This window comes from Heterodontus francisci, chromosome 9 (assembly GCF_036365525.1).
Source record: "Heterodontus francisci isolate sHetFra1 chromosome 9, sHetFra1.hap1, whole genome shotgun sequence".
Taxonomy (NCBI): domain Eukaryota; kingdom Metazoa; phylum Chordata; class Chondrichthyes; order Heterodontiformes; family Heterodontidae; genus Heterodontus; species Heterodontus francisci.
This window is the reverse complement of record NC_090379.1, coordinates 118,924,365-118,939,587: the sequence shown is the minus strand read 5'-3', so window position 1 is coordinate 118,939,587 and position 15,223 is coordinate 118,924,365. Positions and strand designations below refer to the sequence as shown.

The 15,223-nt window shown below is 43.1% G+C and overlaps 1 protein-coding gene across 2 annotated transcripts in view; it reads right to left on the bottom strand.

The window, feature by feature from the left end:
• The window catches only part of wdr21 (WD repeat domain 21), a 145,043-nt gene that overhangs the window by 67,450 nt on the left and 62,370 nt on the right, over positions 1–15,223 (bottom strand). For both annotated transcript variants that reach the window (XM_068038400.1, XM_068038401.1), the window contains exon 5: positions 7,798–7,880. In XM_068038400.1, coding sequence (XP_067894501.1) covers positions 7,798–7,880 — 83 coding nt within the window. The remainder of the gene's footprint in view (positions 1–7,797; positions 7,881–15,223) is intronic.

Below are 15,223 nucleotides of genomic sequence, written 5' to 3'. Positions count from 1 at the left end.
GTACTGGCCAATTCAGTAGGTTTTTGATTACTTACTTGCTCTGATCATAACAAGAACCAGACAGGTTTTCCTGAGTTAACAAAGAAAGAGATTAACTTTATTGTACCTAAACGAAACTAATAAAATAATAAACGGGCCAACTTTCACTCTCTCACACATGCACATAAGTTATAGAGTGGAGAAAGGTAGATTGATTGAGTTAGAGTCCATAATAAAAAGTAATAAAGTTGTGAAGTTTGGTGATCTGGCTGGCTTCTAGCTGAATTCAGTGGCCCTGAGGCTTTTAGTTTGAAGAGGTAGGTGACTGGTTCACTGAGTTTCTTGGAGATAGCGATGCGGAGGATTTCCTCCAACAGGGTTTCTGATTGTAGCCGAAGTATGCAAAGGTGGTCAGTCAACAAGCAGGAATTGAAAGCTTTCAAACTGGAATGGAGAGAGAGAGGGACCCCCACTTAGGGTCTGCTCAAGTCAGAGTCCAGTTGCTTCTGAAAACCACAAATGGGGAGGGGCTTGTCACATGACAGTCACTCAGCGATTCAAACATAGAAGTGAGAAATATTTCTCTGCTTGCTGTCAAGAGCAGATAGTTCCTTTAAACTTCCTGGGTCTTGTTCCTTGCTGGGAAATGCACAGACATTTCATCTCTCTCCTCACAGTCCTTTGCAATGTAGGTTACAATGCAGCAGACTATGTGATCATCCTAACCTGCCAACTGTTATCCTTTTCAAAATGCCTTTTTAAATTTCTGACCTCCAGTCAGTGGACCAAAGAAAATTATCATTCAACTGTTCCCATTAGCTAAATGGTACAAGGACTAGGGAATACAAATTGAAGGTTTTGGGCAAGAGATGCAACATTATGAGGAAGAATGTTTTTTTACACAGCAGGTAGTAATGACTTGGAACTTGCTGTCCACAAGTGTGGTGGAAGTGGAGACAATCAATGATTTCAACAGGAAATTGGATGGCCACTTGAAGGAAATAAACTTGCAGGGCCATGGGGATCGGGCAGGGGAGTGGAACTGTCAGGATTGTTCCATGGAAAGCCAGCATGGACTCGATGGGCTGAATGGTCTCCTTCTGTGCCGTAAATGATTCTATGACTCCATAACAAAACACACCGGCATAACACAAAAGTAGTCTTAAAATTTGAAATCTTGTCATGTAATTCTTTAAATTGGTCTGGGGGTTCATAACTCATACTTTAACGTTAATGAGATCATAACATTCAGTATCCTTAGAAGCATCTCACCTGGTGACTGATTAACTTTAAGTACAACTGGCCTAACTAATACCACCTCTTCAGCAATTTTTTAGCCCATCCAGTGTCTCAACTACCTCCTCTTTCACTATGACTTGGGCAGCATCTTCCTTGCTACAGACAGATGCAAAGTACTCATTTAGTACCTCAGCACTGCCCCTGCCCCCATGCCTAAATCCCCTTTTAGGTCGCTAATCAGCTCCACTCCTCATTTTACCACACTTTTTATGACTTACATGCGTGTAGAAGACTTTTGGATTCCCTTTTACATTAGCTGTCAATCTCTTCTCATACTCTCTCCTTGTTTCTCTTATTTGTTTTTTCCATTTCCCATCTGAACCAGCCTGGTTCTCAATTGTATTATCCAGCTGACATCTGCCATATGCACCCTTTTTCAGCTTCACCTTACTCTTTAACTCTTTCATCCTCCAGAGGGCTCTGGATTAGTATGCTCTACCTTTCCCCTTCATAGGAATTTACCTTGACTGCACTCGAACTGTCTCCTCTGTCATGCGTACAGGAAGTGTGACGATGAAAAATTATGGACTAACACTGAAGAGTTATAAAAATTGACGTCGTCTTTTAAAAAATTAACAATGTGCTCCAAAATGGCCACTGAAGGATAAAAGACTTGGCCTTTGTGTAATCAAATTGTCTGACAGGGACAAAGGAATATCTTCAAAACTAATAGGTGTCAACTGCACCTATCCTTCATCCATTCTGAAATATTCCCAAACTGATTAGGTTCTTCTGAAAATGTGTGAAGTGAAAACATCATAACTGGATTATTCTCATCCTGGGCCATTGTGAGATCACCATGGGGGAGAGACCAAAGTGTCTCCTACCAGAAGATGATGTGACAAACTTTTTATCTTAAAAAGGCAGTCCTTGAACAGCGAGAGAGAGACACATCTGGAAAGAACCATCCAAGAAGCTTGTTTCCAGCTAAAGGGGCTAAGAAATCCCGCAAGCCGGGGGGATGCACTCTGTTGTACAATTCTACATCCACACTTATACAGCAGTGAATTAGAAGTGATCCACTGTCTTCAACTGCACTTTCAACCACGAGAAAAACCAACAAATACCTCAAGCCTGCAACCAAAGAGAACTTGACTTCTGAGAGAATTCAACAGGTTTTCCATGACCCCTGAAACCATTGCTTACCCCTTTTCCTCTCTCTGCCTCCTTGTGTGTGTGTGTGTGTGTGTGTGTGTGTGTGTGTGTGTGTGTGTGTGTGTGTGCGCGCGTTTGGGGGGGGGGGGGCGCGAGTGGATGCAGTCACGACAATTTCAGGTTAAGGCATATTGATGAATAAATAATTGATTTTCTATTCAAAACTGACAAGAAAACCTGTCGCTGTCTGTTTATTTAACAAATTAGATTAGTTAACAATCTTGTTGTGCGGGGTCCCTTGGGGAAGAGCGACCATAACATGATAGAATTCTTCATTAAAATGGAGAGAGAGAGAGTTGATTCTGAGACTAGGGTCCTGAATATAAATAAAGGAAACTATGAAGGTATGAGGCGCGAGTTGGCTATGATAGATTGGGGTACGTTACTTAAAGGGTTGACAGTGGATAGGCAATGGCAAGCATTTAAAGAGCACATGGCTGAATTACACCAATTGTTCTTTCCTGTCTGGTGCAAAAATAAAACAGGAAGGGTGGCTCAACCGTGGCTTACAAAAGAAATTAGGGATTAGATGCAAGGAGGAGAAATATAAAATAGCCAGAACAAGCAGCAAACCTGAAGATTGGCAGCAGTTTAGAATTTAGCAAAGGAGGACAAAGGGATTGATTAAGGGGAAAATAGAGTATGAGAGTAAGTTTGCAGAGAACATAAAAACTGAATGTAAAAGCTTCTATAGATATGTGAAGAGAAAAAGATTAGTGAAGACAAATGTAGGTCCAATACAGCCAGAAACGGGGGAATTTATAATGGGGCACAAAGAAATGGCAGACCAATTAAATACATACTTTGGTTCTGTTTTCACAAAGGAGGGTACTAATTACCTCCCAGAAATGTTGGGGAAGATAGGGTCTAGTGAGAAGGAGGAACTGTATGAAATCAGTGTTAGTAGGGAAATGGTGTTGGGGAAATTGATGGGATTGAAGGCCGATAAATCCCCAGGGCCTGATGGTATGCATCCCAGAGTACTTAAGGAAGTGGCCCTGGAAATAGTAGATGCATTGCTGGTCATATTTCAAATTTCTATAGACTCTGGAACAGTTCCAATAGATTGGAGCGTAGCTAATGTAACCCCTCTATTTAAAAAAGGAGGTAGAGAGAAAACAGGGAATTATAGACTGGTTAGCCTGACATCAGTAGTGGGGAAAATGCTAGAGTCCATTATAAAAGATGTAATAGCAGAGCACTTGGAAAACAATGACAGGATCAGACAAAGTCAACGTGGATTTACGAAAGGGAAATCATGCTTGACAAATCTACCGGAATCTTTTGATGATGTAACTAGTAGAATAGATAAGGGAGAACCAGTGGATGTGGTGTATTTGGACTTTCAGAAGGCTTTCGATAAGGTCCCACATAAGAGATTACAGTGCAAAATTAAAGCACATGGAATTGGGGGTAAGGTACTGACATGGATAGAGAACTGGTTGGCAGACAGGAAACAAAGACTAGGAATAAACGGGTCTTTTTCCAAGTGGCAGGCAGTGACTAGTGGGGTACCGCAGGGATCAGTGCTAGGACCCCAGCCATTCACGATATATATTAATGATGTAGATGAGGGAACTAAATGTCATATATCCAAGTATTCAGACGACACAAAGCTAGATGGGAGTGTGAGTTGTGAGGAGGATGCAGAGAAGCTCCAGTGTGATTTGGACAGGTTGAATGAGTGGGCAAATACATGGCAGATGAAGTATAATGTGGACAAATGTGAGGTTATCCATTTTGGTGGCAAAAACTGAAAGGCAGATTATCTTAACGGCGATAGATTGGGAAAGGGGGAGGTGCAGCGAGGCCTGGGTGTCCTTGTGCACCAGTCGCTGAAAGTAAGCATGCAGGCGCAGCAGGCAGTTAAGAAGGAAAATGGTATGTTGGCCTTCATAGTGAGAGGATTCGAGTACGGGAGCAAGGATGTCTTGCTGCAATTATACAAGGCCTTGGTGAGACCACATCTGGAGTATTGTGAGCAGTTTTGGTCTCCTTATCTGAGGAACGATGTTCTTGCTATGGAGGGAGTGCAGCAAAGGTTCACCAGACTTTCCCGGGATGGCAGGACTTACATATGAAGAGAGATTATGTCGATTAGGCTTGTATTCGCTAGAGTTTAGAAGAATGAGAGGGGATCTCATTGAAACCCACAAAATTCTAACAGAACTGGACAGACTAGATGCAGGAAGGATGTTCCCAATGGTGGGGGAGTCCAGGACCAGGGGTCACAGTCTAAGAATAAGGGGTAAGCCATTTAGGACTGAGATGAGGAGAGACTTCTTCACCTAGAGAGTGGTGAACCTGTGGAATTCTCTACCACAGAAAGCAGTTGAGGCCAAATCATTAAATATATTCAAGAAAGAGTTAGATATAGCTCTTCGGGCTGAAGGGATCAAGGGATATGGGGAGAAAGCGGGAACAGGTTACTGAGTTTGGATGATCAGTCATGATCGTATTGAATGGCAGAGCAGGCTCAAAGGGCCGAATGGCCTACTCCTGCTCCTATTTTTCTATGTCTCTATTTGACAAATAAAACACAAAGGGGTTAAACCCTAATAACAAAAACACTTCCTGCGATCAGGTGGGAGTTGAACAGTGGGAACCACCCGAACCCCTCATCACATGGTCATAACAGCTCTTTAAAGGGAGCTCATTGTTCCGTTACAGTTTTGCCTGACAATTTTTGATTCCAATTTACCTGGGCCAGATCAGTTTTCCCTATCCCAATTAAATATTTATACTCTGGGTTGCTCCTTGTTCTTTTCATAGTCAACCTACATCTTAAGATGCTATGATCATTATCCCCTAAATATTCCCCTATTCTCCAAAACCAGATCCAGCAATGCCTCCATATTCTTTGGGCTGGAAATGTACTGATGTAGAAAACTCTCCTGAAGACAGTCTAGAAACTTGTGCCTCTCTGCCTTTTATTCTATTACTATCCCAGTCCACATTAGGAGAATTAAAGACCCCCAGTATAACTACTTTTTAATTCTTGTCCCTCTCTGTAATTTCCTTGCAAATTTGTTCCTCTATATATTTCTGACTAGTTGGTGGCCTATATTATACACCCAGAAATGTAATGGTACCTCAATTGTTTCTGAGCTCTAAACAAATAGATTCTGTCTTCGACCCCTCTAGAAGACCCTCTATCTCCTGTACTGTAATGCTCTCAATCAATACTGCTACCCCATCTCCTTTCTTTCCCTCCCTATCTTTCCTGAACACCTTGTATCCAAGAATATTTAGTACCCCTTTTTTGGGCCAGGTCTCTGTTAATGCCACGACACCATATTTCCACGTGGCGATCTCGTTCGGAGGAGGCAAATGGCCCCAGTCCATCTGTTCAGATAAATATTTAAAATCTCAGTATTATTTGAGGAACAGCGAGGAGTTCTCAGAGCATAGCAGCCAACCTTGAACCTACAACATCGAAACAAATAACTGGTTATTCACCTCATTCTCGCTTGTGCAACCTCGTTTTTCATAAAATAATTTCCTTGTTTGTCTACATATGAACAGTAAGCACATTCAAAATATCTGCAGTTTTAAAATATTTATTCTGCAGATATGGGCAATACTGAGAAGGCTGGAGTTCTCTGGGAAGGTGATAGTGGGCCACCTTCTTGAGTTGTGGTTTGATACAACGGAATGTCTCGCTGGGCCATTTCAGGAGATTAACAGTCAACCATGTTAGTATGGGACTGGAGTCCAGACCAGGCACGGACAGCAGGTTTCCTACTCTAAAAGAACATTAGGGGACCAGTGGGATTTTTATGACAATCCAACAGCTTCATAGCCACTTTCACTGGTACCAGCTTTGTATTTCCAGTTTTTACTTCTTTGAAAAAAAACTAAAAATTATTTCACATTCGCAAACCACCAGGGTGGAATTTGAACTCTCATTCTCATTCTCTGGAGTATTAGTCCAGTAAAAGAGCCACTACATTACCATACCCTTCGGAATGTCCTGAGATGCGATAATGCACAAGTCCTTTCTGGCTTCTTGCCAGTAAAGAAATTACACTACCAACATCAGAGGCTAATGACTCCTAAATACTGCTAAAACTATTGGTTTTGTTCTGTGAGTGTCTCTATTTTTCTTTGCAAAAAGTGCTTTAAGAGCTGATATTTGAAGTGTGGACTGAGTGAAGTGTGCATAGACTGCAAGGCACCTGATTCCAAGCAGCTCAGCAGGGAAATGACAGGAAGATTTGTGACTGTCACATGACTTGATTGTGGGTTTTAGTTTCACTTTGCATTGTGAAAGAATTGTGTGCTGGACCAGCAGCATGCAGTGAGACCTGGCTGGGACCAGAGAAAAGACCTACTCTCCATAAAAGAAGACTTGCCTCTCTTGGAAAAATAAATCCTACATTTGAGGTGTGGCTGTCGTCTGTCTGGAGAGAAGAAAAGACCCTGGAGAGAGAAAAAAGACCCAGGAAAAGAGGAGTTGCTAGACTCTGTGGAGGAAGACTACTTTTCAGAGAGGAAGCCCTGCATTTGAAAGGCATCAGTTTCCTATTGCCTCCAGAGTCTCAAGAATCCCTGCCTCTTATGTTTTGGGAGAGCCTGAAAGCTTCCATTGCTAGACTGCTACTTGAAAATCCAAGTAGACCTGTTGCTACCCCCTTTGCTGAAACACCTGTGAGATACCTTCTGCAGACAAATTGCCTTGAAAGCCTACCCATCACAGACTGTTCATCAACCTCGTCTGGAGAGACTTGGAGTGGCATCTGACTTTTCAACTCTGGGACACCTCACCGACCCAGAAATATCCTACCAGACCATGACAACCCAATTATTTTATTATTCCTTAGAAATAGTTGTGAACCGAAAAAGCTTTTTTCCCTGGTTAACCGGTTTTTGAATGTATCTATGTATGCATGCGGGTTAGGAAGAATAACAAGTTTTAAAGGAATCTTTTTCATATATAGATTTACCTCATTATTGTTTAAGATGTAGATTATTAATAAATAATTAATTTTGTTGTTTAAATAAACCAGGTTTCTTTATTTATTCTAGGGGACAAATAGAGTGTTTAATTTGGCTACTTCCCAGTAGGTGTGGAAATGTACTAATATGCTATGGCCTGTGGAGAAGTGGGGCTGAATTAAGTCCCGCTTTGGTCGTATCAGTTTAGCAATACCAGTCCAAGGACAGCAAGGAAACAGCAAGGAAGTGAAAAAAGGGACAAACATGAGCAAAGGATAAAGATTTAAGACGAAAGTTCACAGCAATGTCAATATTTTTTCCTTGTGTACAGTTACTCAATGGAGCAGTACATTTAACACTTAAAGTAATTCAAATTTCTGTGTTGTAAATACTGTGTAAATTGTTTTAATAATCTAACCTACTTACCGGAAATATGATGCTGAGTTCATTAGTCCAAAATGTCTTTTCTGTAGGAGTGTAGTGAAGTCCATACCGATTCTAGCCACCCGCTGTTTTTTTAAAAAAAAGTTAGGATTCTAGTGATCAACTGGACAGTCACAAGGTTTCCATAGAAAGCTTCCCCCTTGGTCAATTAGCAAAGACAGCACACTCCTAAGGTTTACTCAGGTAAAGACAAACTCTGTGTCAGTGGGAAGTGTACGGCTTACCTCCTGAGAATAGTTAGAGAACCTGAACATGAGGTAAAATGTCGAGGATAAAGCCTCAACATAAAAAATAGCAGTATGAGGCCATTCAGCCCTTTGAGGCTACTCCACCATTCAACTAAATCATGGCTGATTTCTACATCAACTCCAACTTCCTGCACTATTCCCATATCCTCTGATTTCTTTAGTGCCAAAAAATCTGTCGACCTGTGTCTTGAATATACTTAGATCTCAGGGGGGGTAGAGAACTGAAAAGATTCATAACTTTCAGTGAAGAAAATTCTCATCTCAGTCCTAAAGTGTGAGGTGATTCACTTCGGAAGGAGTAACAGGATTGCAGAATACTGGGCTAATGGGAAGATTCTTGGTAGTGTAGATGAGCAGAGAGATCTTGGTGTCCAGGTACATAAATCCCTGAAAGTTGCCACCCAGGTTAATAGAGCTGTTAAGAAGGCATATGGTGTGTTAGCTTTTATTAGTAGGGGGATCGAGTTTAGGAGCCACGAGGTCATGCTGCAGCTGTACAGAGCTCTGGTGCGGCCGCACCTGGAGTATTGCGTGCAGTTCTGGTCACCGCATTATAGGAAGGATGTGGAAGCTTTGGAAAAGGTGCAGAGGAGATTTACTAGGATGTTGCCTGGTATGGAGGGAAGTTCTTACGAGGAAAGGCTGAGGGACTTGAGGTTGTTTTCGTTAGAGAGAAGGAGGAGAAGAGGTGACTTAATAGAGACATATAAGATAATCAGAGGGTTGGACAGGGTGGATAGTGAGAGCCTTTTTCCTCGGATGGTGATGGCAAACTCGCGGGGACATAGCTTTAAGTTGAGGGGTGATAGATATAGGACAGATGTCAGAGGTAGTTTCTTTACACAGAGAGTAGTAGGGGCGTGGAACGCCCTGCCTGCAACAGTAGTAGACTCGCCAACTTTAAGGGCATTTAAGTGGTCATTGGATAGACATATGGATGAAAATGGAATAGTGTAGGTCAGATGGTTTCACAGGTCGGCGCAACATCGAGGGCTGAAGGGCCTGTACTGCGCTGTAATGTTCTATGTTCTAAATAGCTGACCCCTTATTTTGAGACTGTGCCTTCTAGTTCTAGACTCCCCAGCAAGGGAAACATCCTCCCAGCATCAGCGCGATCAAGCCCCTTTTTTAATGTTTTACTGACATCACCTCTCATTCTTTTAAATTCTATGGAATATAGACCTAGTCTACTCACTCCCTCCTCATAGGACAATCCTGTCATCCAGGAATCAGTCTAGTGAACCTTATTATCTCAAAAGTAGTAATCACTGGATTACTTCCAGTGCCACATGCTAGTGAGTAGAGAAATAGGAAGATAGAGCTGATGAATATGTGGTGAGAGAGATGGGGCAGGAGGGAGGGCTTTAGATTCCTGAGGCATTGGGACTGTTTCTGGGGAGGCGGAATCTATACGAGCCCAACGGGTTGTACCTCAACGGGGCAGGGACCAATATTCTCACAGGGGGTTTTGCGAGTGCTGTTGGGGAGGGTTTAAGCTAGCTTAGTAGGGGTTTGGAAACCTGAAGGTAGATTCAGAGAGGAGAGAAGAAAAGTTGGAAGTGGAAGACGGAAAATTAGAAAGCATCTTTGTAAGGCAGAAGAACCAATAGACAACAAGGGTTGTTGGGTGGTGCTAAATGGTATACACTTCAATGCAAGAAGTCTAGGAAATAAGGCAGATGACCTGATAGCACAGACTGACACATGGGAGTATGATATTACAGCATCCCTCACAAAGGAGAGGGACGATGCAGACATTGTAGTAAAAGAGTGAGAAATATTAGATACGATAAAAATAATGAGAGAGGAAGTACAAGAGGGACTAACATCCTTGAAAGTGGATAAATTGCCAGGGCTGGATGGATTGCATCCCAGGTTGTTAAAGGAAGCCAGAGAGGAAATAGCAGATGCACTGAGGATCATCTTCAAATCCTCACTGGATACGGGCAGGATGCCAGAGGATTGGAGCTCTGTGAATGTTGTACCATTGTTTCAAAAGGGTGCGAGGGATAGGCCAAATAATTATAGGCCGGTCAGTCTGACCTCGGTGGTGGGTAAGTTATTACAATCTATTCTGAGAGAATGGATAAACTGTCACTTCGAAAGGCACGGATTAATCAGGGATAGTCAGCATGGATTTGTTAAGGGACGGACAAGTCTTACTAACTTGATTGAGTTTTTTGAGGAAGTAACAAGGAGGATTGATGAGGGTAGTGCAGTGGATATGGTCTACATGGATTTTAGTAAGGCATTTGACAAGGTCCTGCATGGCAGACTGGTCAGTAAAATAAAAGCTTATGGGATACAGGGGAATGTGGCAGGCTGGATCCAAAATTGGCTCAGTGACAAGAAACAAAGGTTAGTAGTTGACGGATGGTTTTATGAATGGAAAGCGGTTTCACAGGGATCAGTGTTGGGTCCCTTGCCGTTTGTGGTATATATTAATGATTTGGACTTAAATGTTGGAGGCATGATTGGGAAATTTGCTGATGACACAAAAATTGGCTGTGTAGTTAACAGTGAAGAGGATAGCTGTAGACTCCAGAATTATATCAATGGTTTGGGTGAGTGGGTAGAAAAGTGGCAAATGGAATTCAGTCTGGAGAAGTGTGAAGTAATGCATTTGGGGAGGGCAAACAAAGCAAGGGAATACACAATCAATGGGAGGATATTGAGAGGGGTAGAAGAAGTGAGAGACCTTGGAGTGCACATCCACAGGTCCCTGAAAGAGGCAGGACACTGGTGAAGAAGGCATATGGAATGCTTTCCTGTATTGGGCGAGGTATAGAATACAAAAGCAGGGATGTAATGCTGGAACTGTATAAAATGCTGGTCAGGCCACAGCTGCAGTATTGCATACAGTTCTGGTCACCACATTACAGGAAGGACATAATTGCTCTGGAGAGAGTACAGTGGAGATTTACAAGAATGTTGCCAGGGATTGAAAGTTGCAGCTATGAGGAAAGATTCGATCGGCTCGCGTTGTTTTCCTTAGAACAGCAGAGGCTGAGGGGCGACTTAATTGAGGTGTACAAAATTATGAGGGGCCTAGATAGACAGGAAGGACCTGTTTCCCCTAGTGGAACAAAAAAAAAGAACAAAGAACAGTACAGCACAGGAACAGGCCATTCGGCCCTCCAAGCCTGCGCCGATCTTGATGCCTGCCTAAACTAACACCTTCTGCACTTCCGGGGCCCATATCCCTCTATTCCCTTCCTATTCATATATTTGTCAAGATGTCTCTTAAACGTCGCTATCGTATCTGCTTCCACCACCTCCCCTGGCAGCAAGTTCCAGGCACTCACCAGGGGGCACAGATTTAAGATGATTGGTAGAAGGATTAGAGGGGACATGAGGAAAAACCTTTTCACCCAAAGGGTGGTGGGTGTCTGGAATTCACTGCCAGGAACGGTGGTAGAGGCAGAAACTCTCAACTCATTTCAAAGGTACCTGGACATGCACGTGAAGTGCTGTCAGCTGCAAGGTTACGGACCAGGTGCTGGAAGGTGGGATTAGACTAGGTGGCCAGTTTTTTCAGCCGGCGTAGATACGATGGGCTGAATGGCCTCCTTCTGTGCCGTAACTTTTCCCTGGTTCTATTACTGAGACACAGCTGAAAAGAGGGCAGGAATGGCAGCTCAATATTCCTCGTTACAGGGTTTTCAGATGAGATAGACAGGGGGATAAAAAAGGAGGGGTGGGGGGGGGAGGGTTGCAATATTGATTAAACTAACATTTATAGTTGTGAGCAGGGATGATATGGTAGAAGGATCATCAAATGAGGCCATATGGGCTGAACTGAAGGACAGAAAACAGAGCAATCACACTACTGGGAGTGTACTATGGACCCCAAACAGTCAGAGGGAGACAGAAGAGCAAATATGTAGGCAAATCTCTGAGAAGTGCAAAGCAAGAGTGCAGTAGTAGTGGGGATTTCAGCTACCCTAATATTAACTGGGATAGAATTAGCGTGAAAGGCACAGAGGGAGCAGAATTCTTTAGATGCAGGGAGCAATTTTTGACTTAGTCTTAGGGAATGAAGCTGGGCAGATGGAAGGGATACCAGTTGGGGAGCACTCTGGCGGCAGTGATCATAATTCAGTTAGATTTAGGGTAGTTCTGGAAAAGGACAATGATAGAGCAGGAATAAAAGTTCTCAACTGGGGGAAAAGCTAATTTTACTAAGCTGTGTTGTGATTTAGCTAAAGTGGACTGGAAACAGCTACTTGAAATTAGTGCCAGATCAGTGGGAGGCATTCAAGAAAGTAATAGTGAGGGTTCAGAGCAATTATGTTCCCTTAAAGAGGTGGGGCTAATAAATCCAAAGTGCCCTGGATGTTAAGGGGCTTAAAGGAGAGGAAATAGAAAATAGGGAGGCTTATGACAGGTACCAAAAGCTCATTACTGCAGAAAACCTAGCGGAATATAAAAAGTGTAGGGGCAAAATTTAAAAGACAAAGAGAGGCCATGGAAATAATATTGGCAAATAAAATCAAGGAAAACCCAAAGAATTTTTATAAAGACACTGTCAGGCAACCCCCCCTCCCCCCCCACCACCTGCGAAGACTGAGGCACACATGATTTCGCCACATGAACATTAAAACTTAAAATTGCAAGCCCCTGGTTGGAAGGACATTTACATAGTACCAGACAGTGTTGAAACAAAGGAACCAGTCCTAATGCACAGAAGAGACCTGGTCAAACCAGTCAGTAGGGTGACTACCTGCTGGACAGCTAGGGGAGTTTTAAACTGGAAAAACAGAATTTGAGCTCCGGACGCCTTGTGCTCCTGGAACTGAAGCAAGAATTACCTCCTCTCCAGTCTGCCTGCTCATCTCTCAGGGAACAGAATCTTGTGAAGACACGTGAACCTCAAAGAGAGAAATGTTTCCTACGTGAACAAGTTTTAAGCAGAATACTGGGCCCCACCGAAACTCAAGAATTACTTACAAAAGGATTCTACCGTAAGCAAAGCACAGTAACAAGATATTGCCTCAAACTGTTCCACTTTATCTTTTCTCCTCGTTTCTGTCCCGATCTGCATCTGTACATCGCGTGTGCATGCTAGCGTGGGTGCGTCGTATATCCGTAGGCGTAAGTTTAATAAATTTCACTTTTCTTCTTTAAACCAAAGAAAGCCTGTTTGTGCTCATTTCTTTGCTTATAATTGGAAAGCTGTGAACAAGAATTCACAAAGGGGGAGCTCAAAACACAGTGTGTTTAAAATTAAACCCTGTTACAATAAGACCATGTGAAGATAGTAATAGACCCCTAGACACATTACTCACCTCGTTGTAACAGAAATTGGGTGCTAGCGTCCGGAATTCTACCCACAGACAAACGAGTGAAATTGGAAGTGGGAAGCCAAATTGCTCCCAATCAAAAAGAGCAAAACATCAAAACAGGTTATCTTGTGGTTGTGTGTGATTGAACACTAACATGTCTGCAACTGAAGCAAATAGCCCTCCAAGCTAGGGTGAAGTAACTTGGGATAAGTTAAAAGCACTGTCTATGGAGGAGTTGAGAAAAATGGCTGAGCAGTGTGGGATCACTGTATGTGGCAAGGCTAGGAAGTCTGAACTCCTAAGGCTAGTGGCCAACCATTTTTCCCTTGGATCTGAAGATGCAGAAGCAGTGTTAGAAGCAGACCCAGACAGGGTACTGCCAGCAAAGATACAATTGGAACAAAGGAAACTTGAATTAGAAGACAGGGAAAGAGAAAGGGAGAGACAGGAGAAAGAGAGACAGAGACAGGACAGGGAGAAAGAGAGAGCCTTCCAAAAGGAACGTGAAGAGAAAGAAAGACAGGAGAAGGAACGAGAGACAGAGGAGAGAAAGAATATTCCAGAAAGAATATAAAGAGAGTTGAAGTGGCTTGAGTTAACTAGGGCGACTGAATAGCCCTAGTGAAAGCATGGCCAATATGGAGCAGCATATTGCAGGGCTGGGTACAAGATTGCTAAAACTCACTCAATTATTTCCAAAATTCAATGAGGAAGATGTGGAAGTGTTTTTTGTGTCATTTGAGAAACTGGCAAGACAACTAAAATGGACAGCTGAGACCTTGCCTCTTATTGCAAAGAAAACTAACTGGAAAAGCCCATGAGGTTTATTTCTTGTTGCCAGATGAGAGTTCATCAAATTATGAACTGACCGAAACGCTATCCTCGGGGCATGTGAATTGGTACCTGAAGCCTATCGCCAAAAGTTTAGAACCCTTAAAAAGCAAGCCAATCAAACTTATATGGAGTTTGAAAAAGGTAAGCAGCTGGCTCAGCTATGAGATTCTCAGCGAAGTAATCCTGTTAGAGGAATTTAAAAACTCTCTCCCATTCTCCATAAAGACCCATGTAGAGGAGCAGCAGGTTCAGGGGGCCCGGCAAACAGCCATTCTGGCCGATGAATTTGCTTTAATTTATAAGTCGATTTCCCAGGGAAGAACCTTTCCTAATCACCCCCACAAATCCGAAAAGGACAAAGGGAGGGAAGGTGATAGAAGCCCAGACAGTCCTGGAAGAGAAAGGAAAGCAGAAGACACAGGGGGCCCTACTCCAGCCAAAAAGGAAGGTGCCGTGAGCAAGAGTGAGATCTGGAGACCTGTGTGCCTCCATTGTAATAAGGCAGGGCATTTAAAAGCTGACTGCTGGAAACTAAAGGGAAAACTGGTAGGGTTATTCAGGGCACACCTGCTCAGTGAAGACGGGACCCTGATGCAAAGCAGAGAGCAAGTGGTGGCTTTAACTGCAGTAAGAGTGCAACCCACAAAGCAAGTGCAGGAAAAGTTAACAGGATTCCTGAAGGTTATCAGGGTTTTGTGTTTGAAGGGAAAGTAACCCCATATCCCTCGAGAGGGGCAAGCAAGCCCACAGTAATTCTCAGGGTCACAGGGACCACTAGATCTCTTTTACTTGGAAAAGGCCTGAACTTGCCCCCAGAGCAAATCAAATTAGTCACAATACCGTAGAGGAGGAATTCTTGGAGTGTAAACGGGATGGTTTTCTGGACCAATACGTTGAGGAACCAACTAGAGAACGGGCCACCCTAGACTGGGCATTGTGCAATGAGAGGAATAATTGACAATCTAGTTGTGCGAGACCCCTTGGGGATGAGCGACCATAATATGATAGAATTCTTCATCAAGATGGAGAGTGACGTAGTTG